This window comes from Bos indicus x Bos taurus, chromosome 3 (assembly GCF_003369695.1).
Source record: "Bos indicus x Bos taurus breed Angus x Brahman F1 hybrid chromosome 3, Bos_hybrid_MaternalHap_v2.0, whole genome shotgun sequence".
Lineage (NCBI taxonomy): Eukaryota > Metazoa > Chordata > Mammalia > Artiodactyla > Bovidae > Bos > Bos indicus x Bos taurus.
This window is the reverse complement of record NC_040078.1, coordinates 73,633,008-73,660,206: the sequence shown is the minus strand read 5'-3', so window position 1 is coordinate 73,660,206 and position 27,199 is coordinate 73,633,008. Positions and strand designations below refer to the sequence as shown.

Genomic DNA, 27,199 nt, shown 5'->3' with positions numbered 1-27,199 from the left:
ATGACATTTGAGAACAGTAGAGAGAAGAATTCCCATTCACCACTAATGCAGCAACTAAAGATTATTCACAGCTGGTAAGAAAAATAAATATCCTATAACCTCCTTATCACCTTTTCTCTAAGCTCCAAGTTCCAATGAGGTACAGTCAATGCAAATATAGTGACCGCACAATGAAATGATTGCTATATGACAAGGGAACAAAAACAAAAACAAGGGAAGGAGTGGCCCTCCATGAAGTCGGGTATTTCTTTTCTATTAATACTTTTTTTAATCCTCACTGAGTGTTTTGCTTGGAACAAATCTCCCAGCCAGTGGTATCTACTGCCTTTCTAACCACAATTTCCTTTTAATGTAACCAAAGGGTACATCACAGGACTTCTTTATTATTCCTTTCTTACAAAATACAGCTATCTGATAAAATAGATGAAAAGGTAAAATAATTCTACTCACTAAGTCCCCCTTGTAAATCATTAAAGGAAGAAAGGGAGAAGACAGACTTAAAAGAATTCTGAGGAAAAGAGAATATTCCTAGAAAACAGCTGTTAGAATGTAAATTATAAATGTCATGACTGGCAAGTACCAAGCACATTACAATTATAAAGCTCACTTTGCAGATTTTCATTGCAGAGTGTAAATAGCAGCTTAAACTTAGGCTTTTCAATCAGAACGATCACACTCCCCATTATGCAGTGTATGATCATGTGTGAGTCTTAAACTCTGAGAACATCATTTGTAAAATGGAGATGGTAATATTGACTCCCTTAGATTGTTGTAAAAATTAAATGAGATAATGTAAGTAAATGCTCAGCTCAGGGCTGGTACATTGTCAGTCCTTCATAATGGCAGTCATTATTCTGCCCCACGTGTTTGTAGGGCAGCCCTCTGTTTCAATTTCTATCCTCCATAATTCATCGATGGTGACAGGAGCCATTTGTTCCCACAATCTGGTCCCTGGATAGGATAAAATCGTGACTCACCACCACCCAGGCAGCATTATCTTTACTGCACACTTTTTAATGATTAACAATCAATTACAATATCATCCTTTAAATCCAATCTGTAACACTGTCAAATGATTATGTACTATAATTAAATTAATGATATTGAACTTTAATTTTAGTTGCATGGCTGCTTTTATTTGATGTCTGCTGTACTCTCATTGAGTGAACACTGGATTCTGGTGTGAAGTTATCATATTTATTTTACGGGCAGAAAAGAGCAAACTCTTTAATTTAAAAAGATAACTGCAAATAGAAATATTTCCACATGAGCCCATTTGAAGTTACGCATTTGCTATTCATTAATTTAGGATTTGACAATTTAACATAAATTAAAATAAAAGCCTGTTTCACGGAGCATGTTTCTCATTCTTCACTGTCTCAGCATGACCACACTGATTCTAGCATATAGTAATGTCCTTAAACATAATTTACAAATGAAGACTTAAGTGGAACTGGAGTAATGCATATATAACTTGCAGCATAGCTTCCTATGACATTAAAATCTTGTTAATCTGAGACTCAAGTTGTGAAGGAAGAATCAAAGTTATCAAGCATAAATCAGCATTTGCCTTATAAAATGTAATAGAAAAATCCTAATAAGATTTACTGGTAACAGGAAATTGGATTATAACTTATCTATTTAAGTCAATTTGAAAATCGGCCTCAAAAGCAGTGTCCTGATATGGACTGAGCCTCAGATTCTATTACATTTGTTTTTTTCTGAAAAGACATGCAGATACACAGTGATAGATTTAAAAAACACAGTAATAAAAGGAAAAGAATGAGCACACCTCTCAAACAATTTATGAAAACAAGTAATACAAAATGTATGCATTATTACATTCATACTAAGAAAGGGAACTGGCTGTTTATGTCTATTTAGAGGTAATCAAAAGGGGATAAAGGTAATTTAAACCACATACTTCTCTTATGTGTATTTGGAACACTGAGAAGCTATGATAAATGGTAAAATTAATATTCACATTAAAAGCTATTCTCTTTACTATATTACACTGAAGCTTAGCATCTATTTCATTAGTCAATTATATGGTGTGGTAAGAATATGATTTATTTTAAAACAAAATTGGTATAATGCAAGAACTAATGAAGTGCTTCTTCAAAATTTATCTAAAATGCTTAACTTTGGACACATTCTAAGTGATGATCATCAACAAATTTAGTAGTATCCCCTTACAAACTGCTTGTAAAGTCTGCCAGAGCAAGTCTAGTGAAACAGCCATAATAAAGAATTCAATTTCATATGAATATTCATTGGACGACTGATGCTTGAAGCTGAAACTCCAATACTTGGCCACCTGATGCGAAGAGCTGACTCATTTGAAAAGACCCTGATGCTGGGAAACATTGAAGGAAGGAGGAGAAGGAGGATAAGATGGTTGGATGGCATCACCAACTCAATGGACATGGGTTTGGGTGAACTCCAGGAGCCTGGGAGGCTGCAGTCCATGAGGTCACTAAGAGTTGGACATGACTGAGTGACTTCACTTTCACTTTTCACTTTCATGCACTGGAGAAGGAAATGGCAACCCACTCCAGTGTTCTTGCCTGAAGAATCCCAGGGATGGGGGAGCCTGGTGGGCTGCTGACTATGGGGTCGAACAGAGTCAGACATGACTGAAGTGAGTTCGTGGCAGCAGCTGGGAGTTGGTGATGGACAGGGAGGCCTGATGCTGCAGTTCATGGGGTCGCAAAGAGTCAGACACGACTGAGTGACTGAACTGGAATAAGACCCATGTGTGGGAATTTCCTTCCATTTTGAACAGGCCATCAAGAATGTGCCATTTTTGTCTTAGTTATTAAAAATTTCATTCAATAGTTATTTATTGGGTGTCAGGCACAGCAATAGGACAGAACAGAAATCAGCCCTCTAGTAGGAGGGCAGGAAAGGAAGTCTTCAAGATGGTTTGGTCAAGCATTCAGAGTTAAGAAACCATGGTGAATTCAGGAAACTGTAGGTATTTCTGAATGGGTGGGACATCATTCTGTAATAAGAAAAATAAGGAATGGAGAATCTGGAAGGATACTGAGCAAAAAGGCAGAGGCCAGACCCAAAAGAAAATAGCTTGCCACATCAATGGACTGACAGGAAAACCACAGAAGATTTTAAACAGGATAGTGAGAGTATGTGATTTGTGTTCTGTAAAGATTACTCTGAAAATTACACACAGAAGCTTGGAAATCAAACAGACCTGGATTTGAATTTCTATTGTAATCTTTGCCTATTACTTTGTTTCTGGTATCTCTAATCTATTTGATGCTCTATTTATCTTTCCTTCCATCTACACCATAATGTCTAAATTATAATGATGCTATATTCCCAATTTTTTCTTCTTTAGAACTGTCTTGAGTTTTCTTGTCTTCTTGCTCCTCCATGTCAGTTCTAGAATCTGTTTTCCAAGTTTAACAAATCTGTTAGGATATTGATTTAATTTATAAATTAATCTGGGAACAATTAACATGTTCAATATATTTACAATATTGAGTTTTCAGATCCAAATATACAACATACTTCTCTATTCAAGTTTCTTAAATTCATCTTAATAAAGTTTTCAGTTTTTTCCATAAAGGTTTACATCTTCTCTATAGTATATATATATATATATATATATATATATTTATATACACTTACAATATTAAATAAATTTATAAAAATAAATATAGTTTATGATTGTAGGTAGATTATTCAGTATCACTGCTAAAATCTATTATTATTTAAATAATTTTAGTGTAGATTATTTTGGCTTACAATATAAACATGGTATTGTTCACAAATAAAAATATATTTTTTTAAGTTCTTACATCTTTTTTTCTTTGTCTTTTTGTACTGGTAGTGTAAGAACCTATACTAAAATGTTGAGTATGGGTGCTAATTGTCAAGTCTTTCTCCTGATCTGAGATGGAAAGCATAAAATTTCTCAATATTAAGTAAGATGCATCAGGTAGAAATTTTGTACATGCCTCATATCAGGATAACTAAGCCTCCCTTCTCTTCATAGTGTACTAATACTTTGTATGATAAATATATGTTGAATTTTATAATTTTTCTTGAATATACTAAAATTACCTTATTACCATGTTTTCCGTATATTTCAATAATACTAAAAAAATTATTAGCTGTTGTTTTTGTATTGACTGTTGTCTGCTTCCTCATTTCTCTGTAACATATCCTTCTGCAATTATACTTTATATCTTTTAGACATTCATGTAATATTCTTTATATCATTTTCTTAAATTCTATCTTTTCATATATCAGAATAATATTCCCTATAATTTCTCCCAAACATTTGTTTTCCAATTCACCAATTCTCTCTTTAGCTACAGCTAACTCATTTTTCTGGTTGTGGTTTTTTTCATTTTGTTTATTCTAATTTTCATATCTGTAAGTTTTTTAAGATTTTCATTCACAATTGCATGTTCTTTATTGTTGTTCAAATTTCATTCTTATTTAAATTTATATTTATTAAATTCAGTATCAGAAGTTTTTATAAGTTTATTTTTCCTGTCTGCTCTTTTGCTGATTTTCATTCATAGCTCAGTGTTTCCCTGTAAGTTATGTGATTTTTGGCTCTGAGATTTTCATTTTAATTGGTACTTTGCCTATAGAAACTTTTTAAAGACTAGAATGAAATTGCACAATTTCCTGAGACAATTTTTGTTTTTGTGTTTAATTTTAGTTTTCCATTTTTGTTTTTTGAGAGTTTTCTGTGGACTTCACTTATTTTGGATCAGCGTAAATTCAGTTATCCATTTTAAGTGTAAATCAACCCTAAATATTTATTGGAAGGATTGATTTTAAAGCTGAATTTCAATACTTTGGCCACCTATGAGAAGAGCCAACACATTGGAAAAGATACTAATACTAGGAAATATTGAGGGCAGGAGGAGAGGGGGGAAACAGAGGATAAGATGGTTGGATGGCATCACCGACTGATGGACATGAATTTGATCAGACTACAGGAGTAGGTGAAGGGTAGAAAAGCCTGGTGTGCTGCAGTCCATGGGGTTGCAAAGGGTCAGGCATGACTTAGAGACTGAACAACAACAAAACACATTTATGGAAGAGGGCTATTATTAACGTGAGTTTCTGTGCCAAAAAAGACCCAGTTTTTTGTGTTGAGTCTCTTAACACTGGCAACTTAAAACCAGATTCCACACCTCCAGGGAGCAGCTGGTCAGGGCTCCTTGCCTGATGGAATAGTATTTTGTGGTACTTTCAGGCTTCCAATTTGTGTTTCTTATATTGACTCAACCTTTGCTATGCTAAAAAAGGCATATTGTAATGTTCATATAGTTTCCGATTAAGAGTAAAATTAATCATATTAGCTATTATAATTCATGTTTTCAATTGGTTTTGAAATTGAAATGTGCGCACATGTTTGAAATTAACATGTGCAAATTCACATGTTAATGTCACGGATTTCTCCTCATTTTATTAAGTGTGGAAGAGATTTGCATTCATACTTCCTGCATTTATTTTTATTGGGGTTTACTTATAGCCTGTAACAATATATACTTATGTTTCTTGGATTATTAAAATTCAATAATTAAGTGCTTTTATTTTCTTTGATATATGAAAGCTAACATTTACCATGCTCTCTGCTTGTCTGTGTGTCCCCTGCTTGTCTAACCACGTTGCTCTCCATTTTCCATTTACCTCAATGTCTCTGTCAATGTTTGTCATTTAAAGAGTATAATTTGATCTTCAAACGCCAACCTTTTGGGTTCAATTTCTTTATTTATACAATATAGATTTAAATACAAAAGTTTTTTGGAGGAATTTATGAAATCTTGCTTATACCAATTATTTGGAATTATACTTAAACCTAGCTAGTTTCAAAAACTATTGCCACTGATTTGATTTTATTGATTTTCTGTCATTAAACTACGAATGTTAATCTGGCAATTGCAAACTAGACAGGCCTGTGGAGGGCATATTTGCTGAGATCTTGCATAGTAATAATACCTTCCTGCTGTTATCACACATTAATGATTCGTCCTCACATAACAACATACTATAAGCATTGTTCTATTAGCAGTTATTTAGTACTGAGAGGAGAAATCTAAAGATAGTTTAAAAATTTTTTTAAACTTTTCTGTAGGAATGCCTTTTTAAAGAAGACTAAATCATTTTATATTTCATATGATTGAAAAAAGACTTTTAATGGGATAAATCTTGGTATGTGGGCTATATAAATTTGCTTCCTCAGTATTGCTTTCAATTCTTAAATTGTTTCAATTATTTCTTTGAATATTGCTTCTTTAGATGTTCTTGTCTCATCCTAGAAACACATAAATTTTTAACCTAGATACAGAGTCTTCTAAATCATTCATCTTCTCTATTTTTCATTTCTTTGTCATTTTCATCTATATTTTGGAAAACTTCATCCTTCTGTTTTACCACTGATGCACCATCCCTAAATAATATATTGTTTTATTTAATTATTTTTGAACTTTATATCAACAACCTCATGTTATTCATATTTTCTATTTTTAACTTACTATTATAATTTTAGATACATTCAGACTGATTCCTGTAGATATACATATTTTTATTTCTATATAGATGTCTGTTATATCTCAATTTAGTGTTGATAAACATTCGGGTTTTTAAAATTTGTTGCTACTATAAAAAATTCTCTACAAATATTCTTGTACATATTTTCTGGTTCATTTCTGCACCTATGCAGAAAACATATCTCAGAGAGAAATTACCAGGGCTCAGAGTATGCACATGTTTGACTTCACCAGGTGATACAAAATTGCTTCCCAAAGCAATTATTATTTCAATTTATAGTTTCCTCAACAGTACTCAAGAGTTCTTTTAGCGCTATACTGTCACAAAACATGATATTTTAAGATTTATATTGCTGCTAATTTGTTTATATGGAATAAGTGATTATGATTTTAATTTGCATTTCCATTTTAATAAAAATAAGCATGCATAATCGCACATCTCCATGTATTTACAATCCACCAGAATTTCATCTTCTGTGAAATGCCTATTTTGTATCAGTTTATATTATAAGATTTTTTGGCTCTTTTCCAATATATGTTCTTTATATTTTATGTATATTTAATCTTTGTTGGCTTTATGTATTTCAAAACCTTCCTCAGTTTATGGCTTTTCTTATTGCTTTCTTTCATAAACAGCATTAATTTTAATGTGATATATATCATTGTCTTTTTAGTTTTTATTTTCCTGTTTAGTTTAAGGATGCTGTCCCTACCAAGGTCCAGAAAACTGTCTCTTATGTCGTCTTTTAGAAGTTTTTTTTTTTTTTAATTTATTTTTTTAATTAGAGGCTAATTACTTTGTCTTTCACAACTACATCCTCAATTTATCTGAAAGTGATTTTATGTGGTGAAGTAGAGTTTCACTTCCTTTTATCTTTTATTTATGACAAGTAATTGTTCCAAATCATTTATTAATGGTTTGTTTTTACCTTATTGTTCTACAATATCTTCCTTTTGATACATCAGGATTCTATATATGCACAGATCTGTTTTGGGGCTCCCTGTTCTGCCATAGATATATATTTGTCAACCATTGCACTAACATCTCACTTCTAACTTATCATGTAGTTATAATACATTTTTACATCAAGTAGTGTATATTGCCAATTTGATATTTTCTTTTGATGTTTCTCATACTATCAATATACATTTCAGAAATAGCTTGTCAAATTTAATGAAGAAAACATGTTTAATTTTTTCATTTGATTGCTAATGAATCTCTATTTTGATTTGAGAATAACAACATCTCTAAATATCCCTGGATATGTTATATCTTTCTATTTAATTAATTCTTTTTTAATCTATTTAAATAACATATTGTATATATTATTATCACTCAGTTGCTTCCAACTCTTTGCAACTCCATGGACTATACAGTCCAAGGAATTCTCCAGGCCAGAATCCTGGAGTGGGTAGCCTTTCCCTTCCCCTGGGGATCATCTCAACCCAGGGATAGAACCCAGGTCTCCCGCATTGCAGGCAAATTCTTTACCAGCTGAGCCAGAAGGGAAGCCCACTGTATATATAGATATGTGTATATATCCATATATGTGAGTATATATACACATATATGCTTAATACATTAATATTTTGTTGACATTCTAAATATTATTTTTCTCAATTGGATTTACTGTTTTGCTGAAACGTAACAATATACTTTAATTTGGTATATTGATTTTATATCTAGTAATCATGACAAACTCTAATTCTATTAATTTAACTATAAATTCTTCTGGTTTTTGTACATGGATAATCACATCATCTTGGAATAATAACAGTTTTACTTCTCCTATTTCAAATAATTTTACTCCTAATTTTTTCTTGCTCTTATTATCCTGGCTTGGTTAGGAAAAATAATCAAAGGAATCATTCTTGTCTAAGTGGATTTTAAAGGAAATATGTTTACATTTCATTCATGTGCATGATACTTGGTTTTCCTGGTGGCTTGTATGATAAAGAATCAGCCAGCAAAGCAGGAGATCTGGGTTTGATCCTTGGGTTGGGAAGATCCCATGGTTGTTTTGGGAGAATGGAATGGCTACCCACTCAAGTATTCTCTCCTGGAGAATTCCATGAACATAGGAGCCTGGTGTGCTAGGGTCCACTTGGTATAGCTTTTTGTTGATGTATTCAGTTCAGTTCAGTTCAATTGCTCAGTCGTGTCTGACTCTTTGCAACCCCATGGATGGCTTCCCTGTCCATTGACAATTCCTGGAGCTTGTTCAAACTCATTGAGTCAGTGATGCCATTCAACCATCTCATATTCTGTTGTATCCTTCTCCTCCTGCCTTAAATCTTTCCCAGCATCAGGGTCTTTTCCAATGAATCAGCTCTTCACATCAGGTGGCCAAAGTATTGTAGGCTCAGCTTCATCATCAGTCCTTCCAATGAATATTCAGGGTTGATTACCTTTCGGATTGACTGCTTTCATCTCCTTGCTGTCCAAGGCACTCCAGTCTTCTCCAGCAACACAACTCAGAAGCATCAGTTCTTTCAGCACTCAGCCCTCTTTATGGTCCAACCCTCACGGCCATACATGACTACTGGAAAAACTATGGCTTTGACTACATGGAACTTTGTCAGCAAAATGATGCCTCTGCTTTTTACTGTGCTGTCTAGTTTTGTCATAGCTTTTCTTCCAGGAAGCAAGCTTTTAATTTTGTGGCTGTAGTCACCATCCACAGTGACTTTTAGCCCAAGGTACTAAAATCTGCCAGTATCCACGTTTGCCCCATCTATTTGCCATGAAGTGATGGTACTGGATGCCATCACTCAAGGTTTTTTGTTTTTTGTTTTTTTTAATGTTGAGTTTTAAACCAGCTTTATTGCCCTCCTCTTTCAGCCTCATCAAGAGGCTCTTTAGTTCCTCTTCACTTTCTGCCATTTGAGTGGTGTCATCTGCATATCTGAGGTTGCCGGTATTTCTCTCTGCAATTTTGATTCTAGTTTATGAGTCATCCAGCCCAGCATTTCACATGAGGTACTCTGCATATAAGTTAAATATGCAGGCAGACAATATACAGCCTTACCATACTCCTTTCCCAATTTTGAACCAGTCCGTTTTTCCATGGACAGTTCTAACTGTTGCTTCTTGACCTGCATGTAGATTTCTCAGGAGGCAGATAAGGAGATCTGGTATTACCATCTCTTTACGAATTTTTTGCGGTTTGTTGTGATCCACACAAAGGCTTTAGCATAGTCAGTGAAACAGAATTAAATGTTCTTCTGGACCTCCCTTGCTTTTTCTATGATCCAATGGATGTTTGCAATTTGATTTCTAGTTCCTCTGCATTTTCTAAATCCAGCTTGTACATCTAGAAGTTCTCTGTCCCTATATTGCTGAAGCCTAGGTGGAAGGATTTTGAACATAACTTTACTAGCATGTGAAATGAGCACAACTGTTAAGGTAGTTTAAACACTCTTTAGCATTGCCTTTCTATGGGATTGAAATGAAAACTGACCTTTTCCCAAATTGTGGTCTCTGCTGAGCTTTCCAAATTTGCTGACATACTGAGTGGAGCACTTTCACAGCATCATCTTTTAGGGTTTTAAATCTTCTAACTGGAATTCTATTACTTACATTTTATTGTATTGTTTGTTTCTCTGCTGATGACTTGCTTTCTCGTTTGTGCACTATATTTTTGATTGAAAACACATGTTAAACAGACCTTATGGAAAAATTTTGAGCTTTGTATTTAAAATATGTTCTACAGAGTGCATTAGTTTCTCTTCTGTCAGACACCTAAGGGGCCAGTCACCATAGAACCACTTTAAACTGAATTTTCTACTTAGCATATCTTAGACTTTACAGGGAATACGAACTTAGTCCTAAATCTAGAAGAGGGAACTTTGCAATTGGGAATTCCTGGAGAATAATTTGCTTTCCTATTACCACCTGTCCCTCACCCCATCACCCTGTATCAAGGCAGGGATTGACATAGAACAGTGAATTTTTGTGTTCTGTTTCATCCGAGTATGTTACCCATTCATTGCCTAACATTTATGGAAGAGGGGTGTTATTAATTTGAGTTTCTGTGCCAAAAAAGACCCAGTTTTTGTGTTGAGTCTCTTAACATTGGCAAGTTAAAACCAGATTCCACACCTCCAGGGAGCAGCTGGTCAGGGCTCCTTGCCTGATGGAATAGTATTTTGTGGTACTTTCAGGCTTCCAATTTGTGTTTCTTATATTGACTCAACCTTTGCTATGTGAAAAAAAGGCATATTGTAATGTTCATGTAGTTCCTTGCAATTTCTTATGCTCGGTACTGGGAGGGGTTTTTCTCTGTATCTAGTATAGTTTTGATGGTAGGAAATAACAGGTCACCAGCTTTCATGAGTTTTTTCTGCATCACAATTGGTCATTTTTCTAATGTACCTTATTGGTGTTTTTCTTCTCCTTTCATCTCAGCCTATTTTCTATGGTTTGTGATGTTATTTTGTGGAGGAAATACCTTCTTATTTCATATGAAGTATGTTTAGTAAGTTTTTGAACATTTTCTCCCTATTGCTATAGCCAATCATTTAAATAACATATTCATTCAAGTTTTTTTTAAAGTGTGCTCTTTTTTTCTTATTCTGGAGCATATTTGTATATTTACAGTTCCTCTGAACATCCCATTTCTTACCGTGTAGAGTTCTAATTTGAACTGATGCTTCCTAGCACACAGGTATGCAATGTAAATATCCCAACCCTGTCTCCCTGATTGGAGGCATTTCTTAAGTCAATGTGTAGAACATGTCCATGGTTACAGCTAGCATCTTTTGTCCTGTGTCTAGCAGGATGAATCAAATACAATTTACAGGATCAACCTGAGTTCCTCTGCGACCTTTTATCCCTGATAGTATAATACTTGGAAACGATAGAAAGCTACAGTCCCCCAACACTGTTTGGTTTTAGTATTCTTGTCATCTTTTTCTTCCTAAATACAAAATTTTGAATTCTAAAAACATAGCCCATAATATGCAGTGGGCCAGTGGATGAAGGAAAGCAGGGTGAGAACAAGGGAATAATATTCTGACTGCCTTCAAGACTGCAACCATACACAGAGAGGAGAATTCCAGTTTTGCCTGGAAATTTTTGAGCCAGAGAGCAGAAGCTCAGGCAGGAAACGTTAAGTTCTCTGTTTTCTTTCAAGATGGTATAGTTGTTTCTTCCATGAGGCAAAGTGAAATATACCATTGTGTGTGTGTGTGTGTGTGTGTGTGTGTGTGTGTGTGTGTTTTCTAACATTCTGAGCTTTATACTTTGTAGACATGCCTTCTAAATACTGGTTTGGGGCCAGAATTAAGTTTTGGAGGTTTTCCAACAGTTGTTCCATCTTCTGTGCCTCCAAGTCACATTTTGTCAGGAAAGTTCATATCAGAGGTTGATGGCCAGATGCTATTTTGAATTTGGTTGTGTTTTCTGAGCAAAATCATATGAAGCCTCAAAGGCATGGTATTTATAATTTTACCATGACTGACAAAATTTGCAAATGTAGATTCAGTAGGCTATGCCTCACTTTGTAGGAAGGAAAGATTCATTATCTCCTTACTCTTCTCAGGAATCTTTTAATCATTTCTTCTGGCTATATTTTTAAAGAATTATATAAGGCAAAAATATTAGTCTGTACAGAAGATTTGAGCTCAAATCTTTGAGGATACCAGTCAGAAGGGGCCATTCTTTGTTTAGTCACCAAGTCATGTTTGACTTTTTTGTGACTCCCTGGACTACAGCCTTCCAGGCTCCTCTATCCATGAAATTTCCCAGACAAGAATACTGGAGTAGGTTGCCATTACCTTCTCCAAGAAGAGGCTAAGCTATGATAACAAATAGACCTAAACATGCAGTAAGTCAGTGAAAAGGAAGGTTATTTTGCATTCACCTAATAATTCATAATGTTTCAGATCAATAAAAGGTTATTAGTGAAATGAGATAATGAGGTAGGGGTATTTTTTGGTATAAAATCACTCAGAGGCTCAAGAAAATGATAGCTTTCTTCTTGCCAATCATTAGATTTCAAGATCACCCTGGTGGTTACTATTCCAACTAGCCAGGAAGGGTAACATGCATAGAACTCCACCTGGGCAGCTGTAGGTCAAGCCTGGAAGTGACCCAGGTCAGTTCTGCTCACTTTTCATTCACTGGAACTCAGTCACAGAGCCAGAACTAACCCTTAAACAAGTTAGTCCCGGCAGTCCAAGATTGGTGGGGGAGAAAGGCAGGCTGTTCTAGAAGAAGATAAAAATAGGCTTTGATAAACAACTTGAAATTTCTGCCCCATTGGACTATCTTGAAAATCCCATCAGGACATTGAATTCTTAGTGTTATGCAACTTGACTGCCCCAAAGCCACAGATGATCAGATTCAGCTCTTTTTGTTGGGCTGTGCAGAACAGTTCATGGGATGCTTTAGCAAGGACTGCATCTGCATGTGAATTACACTGAGCTTCAAAGTCCTTTCAACATCCACAGAGAAAAATAGAACAGTTTGCAAAACCAATATGCTCACAAATGTGAAACAGCATTAACAAATGTAGCATTTGTGATCTTTAGCTAATTACTGGTACACTTCCTCCATCCTGTCATGTAAATGTACACTAGCTGCTTGAACCAAATGCAGAAACTCTTTGAACATCTGCTCTAGGCTACAGAATGCTGATTTGTATAGGCTAGGTCAAAGTATGATTTATTAAAGAAAATAATTATATGCATTAAGCTACCATGTCTCACTGTATTATTCAAAATTCTAGAAATATTATCCAAATCCCCAGTTCTAATTCTGAAACAAGTGGGGAGTGTGTATAAGATAGAAATTACCACCAAACTACGTTTTAAGTTTTTGATAAACTGAATGAACTATGACCTCACAGCAATAAGAATAGAGTAGTGAATCTTAAGCCTGGAACATACACAGAGTATTCTAAATAGAACTATATCATTTTTCATTTTACCTATAAAAACTGTAACTGTTTCAAGCCTCCTCACAAGGGGCACTTTTTTGGGGGGTTATTTTGGGTAGTTTTTGCATTTCTGTTACCTTTACTGGCTAGAGCAAGCAGACAGGTTGCTGAGACTTCATTACATTTGCTATTAAAATCTCTTATTTCATACAATACGTGAACAAACTTATTTTGAGTGCAGTGTCATTCCCAAGGATTATTTACTGTGATTGTTTTATCTATTCACTGAGAATCTTAATAGTCTTGGTTCTTTATTTCAGTGACAGCCATTCTGACAGGTAGCACCTGTGCATATTCTGGTTATTCAAACATTTTCCTCCTTGTCCACAGTGATCTTGCTTCCTTACCCTTCTTCAGACAAAACTATCTTTCTCAAAGTCTCTGGTGTTTACACAGTTTACTGAAAAGAATTAAAATTTATTTTTTATTTACATGGATGCAGGCTGGTATAATGAAATAGCCTCAGACCTAGAATCAGGATTTCAGGATTCCATTTTGAGTGGATCATTCCAACTCTATCACCTAATTTCCAAAGTTACCCAAGCATACATCCATAAGACAAAGGAACTTGGGTGATTTTGCAATTACTATCTTAAATTTCATGTGTGCTTGTTTTATTTTTATTTTATTTATGTATTAAACCTATATACATGCATCACCAGATATGTTAGATATTGAGATTTAAAGTAATATAATAAACCTTTTTATGCCTTAACTTAGCTCAAGTGTGTGCTAAGTCGCTTCAGTCATGTCCGAGTCTTTGGTTCCCTGTGGACTGTAGCCTGCCAGGCTCCTCTGTCCATGGAATTCTCAAGGCAAGAATACTGGAGTGGATTGCTATGCCCTCCTCCAAGGGATCTTCCTGACCCAGGGATCAGACTTGTTATCTCTTACGTCCCCTGTATCGGCAGGTGGGTTCTTCATCACTGCACCACCTGGGCGCCCAACTTACCTCACTGTCTTCACTTAATAGTTGAGAAACTGACACACACACAACTTGATGATTTGACCAAGCTTCATAATGGCAGAGGTAGAATTCAAAGCCAGGGTGACCCTGGCTGTAGAGCCTGTCCCCGGAACTACTGTATACTGCCTTAAGCATAAACGAGGACTCTGACTCTTTACAGAGGTCACAAGCCACAGGTGAAAGCTAAAACATAAACAATTAGGGTAATGTGATGTGTGCCATATATTAATACTAATACATACAATATAGAAGGTTGCTTGCTTTGTGCTAGTCACACTGCTGTTTTAAGAGTATTATGACACAATCCTCAATGCAAATCTTCAAAGTAGGTATAATTATCCTCCATTTGTGTGTGTGTGTGTGTGTGTGTTTAATGTAAGAAAACTGAGTTTATGAGAGTTTGATTAATTTTCCCAGTACTGTATTGGTCTGAGCTGGGATTAGAAATCATATTTGCCTGATTTCACATCCTGTTTTGTTACCTTCTGTCACACTCCACTGCATACACAGCAACCCTAGTTTGAAATACTCTGAAATTTATTTCTCTATTGTTGTACTTATTCTTTCCATGAAATTACAATTTTAAAGAAAAATAAATAGGTTGCCCAAATTTGCCAACAATGCATGGAAGAACAAAATCATCATCCTTAATAACTGCTCAAAGAATTCACAAACCAAAACAACAAGATTATTTAGAATGGTTTTACTCTACAATCAAACAGCTGCTTTAAACCTTTGCTTCCTGTCTGCTGGCAGTTGAATCCATGCTGTTCCTAACAAATTTAGATACTTGTATCACAGAAAGGAAAGTGAAAGTTGCTCAGTCCTGTCTGACTTTTTGCTACCACATGGACTAGTTCTTAAGGTCAGATTACTGGAGTGGGTAGCTTTTTTCCTTCTCCAGTGGATCTTCCCAACCCAGGAATTGAACCAGGGTCTCCTGCATTGCAGGAGGATTTTTTTTACCTGACCTGCCTCCTGAGAAATATCTATGCAGGTCAAGAAGCAACAGTTAGAGCAGGACATAGAACACAGACAGGCTCTGAATCGGGAAAGGAGCACATTAATGCTGTATATTGTCACCCTGCTTATTTAACTCAAACACAGAGTACATCATGAGAAACGCTGGGCTGGAGAAAGCACAAGCTGGAATCAAGGTTGCTGGGAGAAATATTAGTAAACTGAGATATGCAGATGACACCACCCTTATGGCAGAAAGAGAAGAAGAACTAAAGAGCCTCTTGATGAAAATGAAAGAGGAGAGTGACAATGCTGGCTTAAAATTCAACATTCAGAAAACTAAGATCATGACATCTGGTCCCATCACTTCATGGCAAATAGATGGGAAAATAGTGGAAACAGTGGCAGACTTTATTTTAGGGGGCTCCAAAATGACTGCAGATGGTGACTGTAGCCATGAAATTAAAAGACACTTGCTCCTTGGAAGAAAAGTTATGACCAACCTAGCCAGAATATTAAAAAGCAGAGACATTACTGTGCCAACAAAGGCCCATCTAGTCAAAGCTATGGTTTTTCTAGTAGTCATGTATGGATGTGAGGGTTCATTTTGATATTTGGCAAAACTAATACAATTATGTAAAGTTTAAAAATAAAATAAAATTAAAAAAAAAATAAAGAAATGAAGGAAAAAAAAATAAATAAATAAAATAAAAAAAAAAAAAAAAAAAGAAAGCTGAGCACCAAAGAATTGATGCTTTTGAACTGTGGTATTGGAGAAGACTCGTGAGAGTCCCTTGAACTGCAAGGAGATCAAACCAGTACATCCTAAAGGAAATCAGTCCTGAATATTCATTGGAAGGACTGATGCTGAAGCTAAAATTCCAATACTTTGGCCATCTGGTGTGAAGAACTGACTCATTTGAAAAAATCCTGATGCTGGGAAAGATTGAAGGTGGGAGGAGAAGGGGATGACAGAGGATGGGATGGTTGGATGGCATCACCAGCTCAACGGACATGAGTTTGAGTAAGTTCTGGGAGTTGGTGATGGACAGGGAAGCCTGGCGTGATGCAGTCCACAGGGTTGCAAAAAGTCAGACACGACTTAGTGACTGAACCGCACTGAACATAAAGCATGCACACATGTGCAATAGCAGACATAGACAACTTAAGAATTCTTGTGAAGTTTAATTATGATGATACAGAAAAGATTCAAGAAGATTAATTCTGCATTGCTCTCAAGTGTTCAGTTACAAAGAATTCAGTTCCATAAATTATCTTGCTTGATATATATGCTTACTGAGAAAGTTTTCTGATAAAGTTGGACTTAAATACAGGTTTATAAGCTGCATGTTTGTGCAAGGTTTCAAGTTCCAAGATCAGTTTGAAAAATACATTCAGAAGGAGCCACCTTGCAATTCTCAGATTTTGACCCTTGGGCAGCTTACTGGAGCATGGATCTGGATGAGAACAATATTATAGAACCATAAACACACACAAGTGTGTGACATATATTAATATTTGGTATTTCTTTTTTGGACTTTACCACTTTTCTTCAGTTTGACATGGAATCATTTTCAACCTAAAGCATTTTCAACCTGTTAGAAATTGCTTTCTTACTGATAGTTGATGGTCAATCTCTGATGGTCAATCTCTCTTATATCTAATACTTGATATATATCTTTCTTCTAAAGGGATAAATGCTAATCTAGGAAGAACCAAAAACAAACATAACAAACAGTGATTGTCATTGAGCACAAATTTTTGCTTATGTACTAAAGCGAGAAAATAGTTTCATCTCTCATTTTTAGGAAATTAAAAAAAAAAAAACTAGGAATAATAAAAATTTGGCCATCTGGTCACTGAAGATGCATTTTGACTTTCTATGAACAATTGGGTCAATGATCACTCATAGACCCTTAACACTAAAGACCCTTTCAAAACCTCAATGCAAGTATGGAAGAATAGATTAAATTGGGTAGCAAACTCATTAAGTAAAAATAGCTTTGCACCCTAGTCATTAACTGAAGTGTAAGTCTTAGATTTAAAACAAAGGACCAATTATGTTGCCCTCAAAAGAAGAAATCATGTATTCCTTAGCTACATGTTTAATAACACAGTTTTGCTTTGAATTAAATTTGTAATTGTTAAACCATCAAAGTCCCAAGGTGGAAAAGATTTAATTTGTAGATATTTATGTTGTTTGATTGAGAAAAATGCTTTATTTAAAAATATGTTTTCTGAGTGATTATCATATGTTTCTAATATTCCGTGTTCAATATCTATAGGGATTTTCCTTCAAATTTCTTAGCTCTTCATATCTCTCTTAGATGCAGTTGTTGTTCTCAGTGTTATCATTTTAATTCTCTCCTTTGTCCTTGTCATGACAAAACAGAAGTCTTTCAAGTACAATACATGTATGTAGGAAATAAAAATATTTAAATACATTTCTTTAATATTCAGATATATCTCTGAATAGTTTTATGATCTCAAAGTTATTCTTCTTTGATAGTGAAACAGTGGATCTATGTCTGCCTGTGAAAATTCATGAACTTGCACTGAATCTGGCCCTGCTTCCTCTATACTACCCACCCCAACCCTTCTTTCTGTTTCCCTTTTTGATCTCCTCCAGCTCATGGCAGTCTGACAGATCAAGTAGAGCCATGCTCCCTAATTCCTAAGGGGTTAAGCAAATTCTTCTGTTTCTGTCAGGGAGATCACCCTTTCCTTTATTTCCTTTTTTTTGAAAAGAAAGAAAGTCTCATACTCAGCCATATCTGACTCTTTGCAACACCATGGACTATACAGTCCATGGAATTCTCTAGGCCAGAACACTGGAGTGGGTAGCCTTTCCCTCTTCCAGGGGATCTTCCCAACCCAGGGATCCTTTTTTTTTTTTTTTTTTTTTTGGTACCTTTTTTGAGTACCTATCAAACTCAGTTTTATCCTTCAGACATCATCAAGGCCAAGGCCTCTTGGAAGCTTTCACTGATACCCAAAGGCATCTTTCTGATAGCCTTGACTAGCACGTTATTAATGGTTTATCAAAGCACTTGCCACAGTTTATTACAACTTCATGTTTCTTTTGTCTTTCTCCTCTCCTAGATACTGAACTGATTGAAGACTCATATCCCTGGCCCCAAGACCTTGATAGGGTCATAGTAAGCAATAAGTAAATAGGTAAATAAATACATAGATAAATGTAGATTTACTAAAGTGCTTCATTATTCTATAAATGTCATATGAGCTAGTACTTCATTTAGAAGAAAAACAACATGTGTTTTTTATGTCCTGAGTTGTTCCAGGTGTTAATTAGCTTATCAAGAAATTTAAAAACAGGAGAGTAGCTTAAATTATTAGCCATGTGAAAGATGAAAAAAGGGAAAGTTAAGGTAGGGGCACAAAATGGAACAGAAACAAAAGCTTAGGTGATAATTGTGAATACAAATAATGCTCATTTTTCTTCTGGTCCTATGATAGTTAGTATCTTCGTCCAATTCCAACTCTGAATGCTGAGTTTTTCTCTGTATTTAAAGTATATACTTGTTACCTGCCATTTCTTCTAGTTGTATACAGGACATGTATATCTAACTTGCCCAAAGTTTTGGAGAAAACTTTATGAACAGCCTAAGAAAAGTGGTCATTTCCTCAGAGTCCTCTTCCTCTTCTTATCTCTCCCTGGTGGCCCCTCATTTCAGGTTTTGATACAACCGTACTAAGTTATACTAATTGGTACATTCTATTCCACATGTTTGGAGTTAGTTATATTGGAAGATAAAGTGCATATTTGCATAAATGAATATGTATCAGATGCAAAATAATGCACAAATATGTGCCTGTAATTTACTGGATAAAATCTTAGTTCACAGTGCACTCAAAAGTATCTTTACCTTTTGACCACAGGAAGAATTACTGAATTCTATTTTATTGGATATTCTGTGTGCAAAATAATTTCTGATTCCCAATATAATGATCAATATATAATCTTACAGACATGAGTGAAAATTGAAATAATGTCCACACCTCTTTGTACCTTAAACTAGTTGACTATATTTTTTTCTGGTTAATTAATACCTTCTTTCCTTCATGTCTTTTTCTTCTTAAAAATCAGGATGCTATTAATAATTTTAATCTCATTGAACTTTAATTTTCTCATCTGTAAAAAATGGAATTAAGCTTTTCTCTGGGTGAAAGCATATATAAATGGCAATCTATCTTTATTGAATCCACCTGATAATTTTGGTTAAACAAATGGTATCAGAAATAAGTTATTGTCCGGGAGAAAAATATAGATAATTTTGGAATAAACCTAATATCTCTTTCCTGTTTTGTCTAAACTCTTTTAAAGATTAGCATTAAAAACTCTTTTAAAGATTAGCATTATACTTCGTTAATGCTAATCTTTAAAAGAGTTCACCCGTCGACTATTTTTTGAGTGCCTCCTATAAACCTGGTGCTCTATGTGACAGGAACATATTATTGCAGAAAGAAAAGGAAAATCCCTTATGACACAGAGCTTACATTCTAAAGTAAATTCATGCAAAGAGAGATTTATATTTTTTCAGTTGTTAGTGGGCCAGACACTGTGATAGGTGCTGTATGTATATCGTATCATCTCATTTAATCTTTACCCAAACCCTGAAAATTATCTATTATTGCTCCAAATTTACAGAATTGGAAATTGAGACTCAGAAAGGTAAAGTGGTTTCCCAAGATCTCAAAGTTCAGTAAATTATATAACAAGGGTTCAAATAAGTTATACCTGACTATAAGGCCTGCATTTCTAAAAGTGTGTGTGTGTGTGTTTAGTTGCTCAGTACTATTTGACTCTTTGGAACCCTATGGACTCTAGCCTGTCAGGCTCCTCTGTCCATGGGATTTTTCCAGCAAGAATACTGGAGTGGATTACCATTTCCTCCTCAGGGGATCTTCCCCACCCAGGGGTCAAACAGGCCTCTTTCATGTTTCCTGCATTGCAGGCAGACTCTTTACCTCTGAGTAACTGGGGAAGCTCTAAAAGAGTTACTCTTAATTGAAAAAGTACATACAAATAAAGTGGAAAATAAACAACTTGTCACAAGATCAGAGAACCCTGCCCTTTTTACCAGCAGCATTCCTTTTGAAGGGCTAGGTTTTGCAGGATTTCCTGATTTCTAATATCTGAGATTCTGCTTCTGTATGGAGATTTTGATTAGTCTAAGATATAATCTACATTTTCTAGATTCTAGATTTGATTTCCATGAATCAGCTTTACTGATTTTTTAGACCTGCTTTCTCATTTCCTTTTTATCCAAATTTAATTGAATCCATGGGCTTTATGGATACTCATTTTTCCACTTTTAATTAACAATAAAAATTATGGAACAAGTACCCTCTAGGCCACTTCCAGGGTTGGAATGCACATGCAGATAAAACAGAGAATCTGTCCAAATTGAATCCACCAGCTCCCTTTGGCTTAGCTAATCGGCTGGTTCACATTTTTTTCTTTCTTCTTATGTGTGTGTGTATTAATCTCTTAAGGTCTATTTATAATGAATGTCATGATTTCTTTTGATTTTTTTTTAATTTGATGAGAAATATATAGTTACATATTTTATATGTAATACATATGTTGTTGTTTAGTCACTAAGTTGTGTCCAACTTTTTGCAACTCCATGGACTCTAGCCCGCCAGTCCCCTCTGTCTGTGGGATTTCCCAGGCAAGAATACTGGAGTGGGTTGCCATTTCCTTCTCCAGGGTATGTTCTTAACCCAGGGATTGAACCCACATCTCCTGCATTGGCAGGTGGATTCTTTACCACTGAGCCACATGGGAAGTCCAAGACATAGAAGTATATACACATATTTCTTATCCAATTGTTTGTAGATGTGTGTATATACATACATAAGCAAATATAAAGAAATGTACATATTCATATATTTATTATAGCTATGCTGCTGCTGCTGCTAAGTCGCTTCAGTCGTATTCGACTCTGTGGGACCCCATAGACGGCAGCCCACCAGGCTCCATTGTCCCTGGGATTCTCCAGGCAAGAACACTGGAGTGGGTTGCCATTTCCTTCTCCAATGCAGGAAAGTGAAAAGTGAAAGTGAAGTCGCATAGTCATGTCCGACTCTTCGCGACCCCATGGACTGCAGCCTACCAGGCTCCTCCGTCCATGGGATTTTCCAGGCAAGAGTACTGGAGTGGGGTGCCATTATTGTAAATCATGAATATACTATATTCATATACAAATGGATAAAAGAATATACAGAGAAAAACAGGAAAATAATCATCTACAAAATCTCCCTACCCAGAAACAAAGTTTTTTATAAAAGCTTACAAATTTAATAAATAACTCAAAAAGAACTTATATGTAAATAAATAAATTTATTCTTTAAATTTCTGTAAATAACTCATAATGTGCTTATTTGATCAACAAACTAGTCCAATCTATACAAAATAAGTTGAATATACTAATCATTTCATTAAAGTGTTGTTTAATTTAATTCAATAGAAATCCACATGAAAGTGCTATGAGTACAAAGTATGTGGTGAACATTATTTACTGTAGGTGTGAGAAATATACATGTGCCTATATGCAGCGAATGAGGCAGATGTATTAGATGAATACTAACATAGTACATATTTCTAAATTAGAGGGAACATAAATCTCTTCCTCAAATTGACTTCCGCATAACTGAATGTACCAGAGCTTATGAAAATTTATTACGTTCCATCTTGAACCTCATTTGGGAACAGGGACAAAGTTTCTCTTCAAGTTATTCACAAAGCTGCTGCAATTTTATATGCGCAATCAATATTGATTAATAACCATGAAAAGAGGGCTGCCTTGAACCTGGTGTAATTCTATCTTCAGGGAATCTTCAGATTATCAGGGGACACGAAGTTTCATGCTGGCTACAGAGCACTGTGCTCAATTTTGGGCTTTGACAAACTGAAGTTTGTTCAGTAGGTTTTGGCTAATTTCCTTTGGGAAATCAGTAAAACCCATGGATAGTGCTCAGTTTCTGACTTTGAAAGGGGTGAATTCACAAAATTAATACTTTTCAAATTTCCTCAAAACCAGAAACATATACATTTACACTCACACAGCTATATGGCTGTATATCACCAGTATACATGTAACAAAATTATTCCAAATTAAGGCAAAATTTAGGGCATGACCAGAAATCTGACCAAACTTACATAAAATATTTATTCAAGAGATGTAAATTTAACTGATCGATCAGTATTCAGTTCTTCATGGCACATTTAAGAAAATGTTAGCTACCAAAGGTATAATTTGAGAAGCAACAGTAAACATTGAACATTTAAATCCATGTAAAAAGTCCTGTTGAGTTCATTTTCTTAATATTTTTAATATTATGTTGGTACCAATATTTCTACTTATGATTATACTTCCACTGAAATTAGTTCTTATAAAACATAGTCTGTATTATAACTATAATAAACACATCCTTAACTTTTTTTTTTACTTTCCCCTTTTTCCTTCTGATTTTCCTTCTCAAGTTAAAGTTGGTTAACAACACTTTCCTTTCTACCTGTTTGAGATGTCTGAAACCCTACAAAAGCCACTGAAGCACCCTTTTCAACTGATGGAATGTCTCGAGGCTATGCTTCAAACTTTCCTCCTCCCATTTTGTGTTTGAAGACAATCTTCCAGGGGTCTCCTGTGTTTCTGCACATCTTGTGAGCAGAGGCACTGACAGCTTTTGTTCCTGACAATCTTTTCAAGGATGTTTGTATAGCGAACAGTCTTAGAAGATAGAAGAAGTGGTTCTCTCCATGGAGCAAAGGGCAGGTTTGTTTATGGTCCAGTATCATAAAGATAATTTCTCTCTCTGTGGCAAAAGGCTGGTTTGCTTGCTGCCATTATATATGAAAAAAAATTGAGTTTCTAAGCTAAAGGAACCTCAGCTATGACATAAACCTACTGTGTGTATAGATTTCTCTTAACCCTCATCATATCGTAATTGGGACTTGGGGAACTGACATAAGAAAATGACAATACTCTGGCTATTGCTATTTCTATGAGTAATAAATTGCCCTTTGTCTCTGTCTTCTGTCAGCATTTGTGAAATTGTGGCAGATCCCTCACAGTTCTTGACATCTGTCTCCCTAATTTCTGTCCTTTGGCTTTATATAAGGATGCTTTTCTCTACACAAATCCTTCAGATGATAACTCATTGGTCAGTCTTTCTCTCAATTCAATTTCTGTCCATATTTCTGCATCCTTACTTGAACTGTATCAGTCTAAAGTACCAACTTGTCTGGAATAAAAAACAAAACAAAAATCAAGTTAAATAAGTGACAATGAACTAAAGTCAGAGAGGTAAAAAAGGATAGAAACGAAAGTGTGAACACACACACAAGTGAGTTATACATGGAGTACTGCTGCTGCTGCTGCTAAGTCGCTTCAGTCGTGTCTGACTCTGTGCGACCCCAGAGACGGCAGCCCACCAGGCTTTCCCGTCCCTGGCATTCTCCAGGCAAGAACACTGGAGTGGGTTGCTATTTCCTTCCAATGCATGAAAGTGAAAAGTGAAAGTGAAGTTGCTCAGTCGTGTCTGACTCTAGCAACCCCATGGACTGCAGCCCACCAGGCTCCTCGGTCCACAGGATTCTCCAGGCAAAAGTACTGGAGTGGGGTGCCATTGCCTTCTCCGACATGGAGTACAGACCCATGTAAATCCATATGGCAGCTTGTTTTCAACTGTATCCCCATGGGAGACATCACTGTAGAGATACACTAATTTTAACAGTTGAGAGTAGGCTGCATTGTCAAGCTGGGTGTCTTACTTCTTTGACAGATTGACTCTGCTTTCTCTTTTCTTAGGGCTCATTGCTAAAAGTATTACTTCCTTTCAGTCCTATTTCTCACCTCTTCTCTCAATCCCCCCAACAATAGAATCTATAGACTCATGTTCAGATAAGCATGGCTAGTGATAAAATAATCAGAATTTTTTATTTGAGTTAATAGTATTTATTAACTCTTATTTTAGAGAGTTCCAGAATGGTGAGCAGTAACTCACTGCAACAAGAGTCCTAAGATTCAATGGAAACTTATCATAAATGCATATTTCCAGGCCATATACCCTAAAGATTTTTATTCAGTAGGCCTGGTGGGACACAGATTTTCCATTTCTAGTAACCTTTTGGGTGACTCTCCTGAAGTTTGTCTCAGAGTATTATATAAGAAACTCTGCTCTAGAAACTGCCTCATTCTGGCATTATGCACATTTGCTCAGTTATTGTTCAGTCACTCAGTCATGTCCAACTGTTTGCCACCCCATGCCAGGCTTCTCTGTTCCTACCATCTCCTAGAGTTTGCTCAAATTCATGTCCATTGAGTAGGTGATGCTATCCAACCATCTTATCCTCTGTCATCCCCTTCTCCTCCTGCGTTCAATCTTTCCCAGCATCAGGGTCTTTTTCAACGAGTCAACACCAAATGTATAGCTCAGCTACTGACAAATGTTAGTTGGTGGCAAAAATTTGCCCTGGCAATAGTCAACTACTGAGTGTGTTTTGATAGATACTTTTTGACCCATACAATTGAGATTAAATATATGAAAAATGCTTAGTGTTAGCATCTGGGGATCTATTTAGAAAATTTTCTTCTGATCTATGGAATTCATATGTAATTCATATATATAATTCATTCATATAATCTGAATTCTATGTATTCATTATTAACATTGGCTGCATAGAGAAAGATTTATAAATGTGAGGAAAAAAAAATTGAAAGTTGTAGCTTGAAAACACTTCTAGTAAAAAACTATTGTCTCCCAAATATTCAATTAGAATAAGTCAAACAATGTGAACAATTTTGAGAGAAAGACTAAGGGAGTATCTTTGAAAAGTAAAAACTATTTCAGTCATTATTGTTGAGATCATAATACATGAAATAAGCTATTAATGAAAAAATGTCTGTCATCAGTGTTTTGAAATGCATTTGGAAGAAGGGTGTAACATAATGACATTGATTGTTCTGCAAGTATCACTTAATAATCTAACTTCCTAATAATGAGGTTCATGAAAAAAATTCATTTTCTCAATATTGTCCAAGCCAAACAGAATTAAATACTCAAATGATAGGAATATCATAGTAACAGTTTTTCTCTTTAAGTACAAAACAACATGCTTCTGGAATTCCACACTTAAATTTAATCAGAATACACTTCAAGTGAAACCCATGAGAATTGAGACAACCCCATGAGTCCAGGATGCTTCAGAAATAAGGACACCACAGTTTAGGATTGGGATGATATTGAAAACATTGCCATGTACACATTAAACTGAATTATTGTAGGATTACTTGGGGCAATTGATGTTACTAAAACAATTCAATCAATATTCTAACAGGCGAACATTTGCACTGCCAAAAAGTACTGTTTATCAATAGACTTCCTCTTTAAAAATAGCAACATAAGCTTCAGACAGTATTTTCCAGGTGTTTAATCTTCCCTTTGAAATTTTTTAATAAAAGGTGATGGGACTTACAGTTTACGACAATTTTCACTTTTTTCACATCTGGGAATGACACATCATTTTCTGCACTGCATTCATATTCTCCAGCCTGGTCCCTTGTAATTCCATAGATGTCCAAATATTGTCCGTTTTCAAATGGTTTTGCTACATGAGAAAAATTTTAAAAAGTACAGTGTGTTTAACTGTATCTGCCTGAGGCTTCATTCAAGTAAAACAACAATCACATGTCTTCCTATTAGATATTGCTGACAAAATAATTCCAAATGAAACTGGGGAATTATTAAACCTTTTGTTCTCTTATGTTCAGAAAAATCAGAGAAAAAAGCAGAAACTAAACAAGGGATACTAAAACAACTGTTTCCCCAGAACAGGATATACATGTGTTCTTTTTAATTGATTGTGGTCTCCTAACTTCCTCACACATCAAATCAAGCTCTGCACATTTCTGTAATTGAGTTCAACAACCTCCTAGCAGTGTAGAGCAAATTCAGTAATATGACTTGGTACATATTGACTTTTATATAGTGTAAGCTAGCAACTTGACATCTAACCTAACTAAATGTTACTTTTCTTTTGGGGAAATCTCACACTCATTCACAAGGTTTCTAGCTAGATGGCTTAATAAAGTATGGAGATGTACTAAAACATTACCATATTTCAGTGTTCATACTTATTAAGGTTTCAAAGGAAGGTACACTATATATAACCCACAGAGAAGGAAATGGCAACCCACTCCAGTGTTCTTGCCTGGAGAATCCCAGGGATGGGGGAGCCTGGTGGGCTGCCGTCTATGGGGTCACACAGAGTCGGACACGTCTGAAGCAACTTAGCAGCAGCAGTGCATGCATGCTAAGTTGCTTCAGTTGTTTTCAACTCTGACTCTTTGTGACCCTATGGACTGGAGCCTACCAGCCTCCTCTGTGCATGGGATTCTCCAGGCAAGAATACTGGAGTGGGTTGCCGTGCCGTCCTCCAGGGGATCTCCCCAACTCAGGCACTGAACCCTCACGTCTCCTGGATTGGCTGGTGGGTTCTTTACCACCAGCAGCATCTGGGAAGCCCTATAATCTGCCATGTTTAGAATACATATGATTAAGTCATTTCTCCATTTATCTGGCCAATCACAGCTTGTAGGTAGAGAGTTATTCTTCTGAGATGATAATCAGTTGATAAGCTATTGCAGGTATACAGAGGTGAGCTTATAAAAGAAGCAATTGTCTTCAAATTCATATGCTTAAAATCTGATTTTATAATCATTTCTTTGCTTAACCTAGTTCCTTCATCTGACTCCAATTCACTAAAG

At 35.5% G+C, this 27,199-nt stretch overlaps 1 protein-coding gene across 3 annotated transcripts in view; it reads right to left on the bottom strand.

Annotated features, from left to right (window-relative positions):
• The window catches only part of NEGR1 (neuronal growth regulator 1), a 1,035,936-nt gene that overhangs the window by 325,265 nt on the left and 683,472 nt on the right, over positions 1 to 27,199 (bottom strand). For 2 of the 3 annotated variants that reach the window (XM_027536880.1, XM_027536881.1), the window contains exon 4: positions 25,909 to 26,040. The exons of the other annotated variant lie outside the window; for it this stretch is intronic. In XM_027536880.1, the coding sequence (XP_027392681.1) occupies positions 25,909 to 26,040 (132 nt within the window). The remainder of the gene's footprint in view (positions 1 to 25,908; positions 26,041 to 27,199) is intronic. 3 annotated transcript variants of the gene reach the window in all.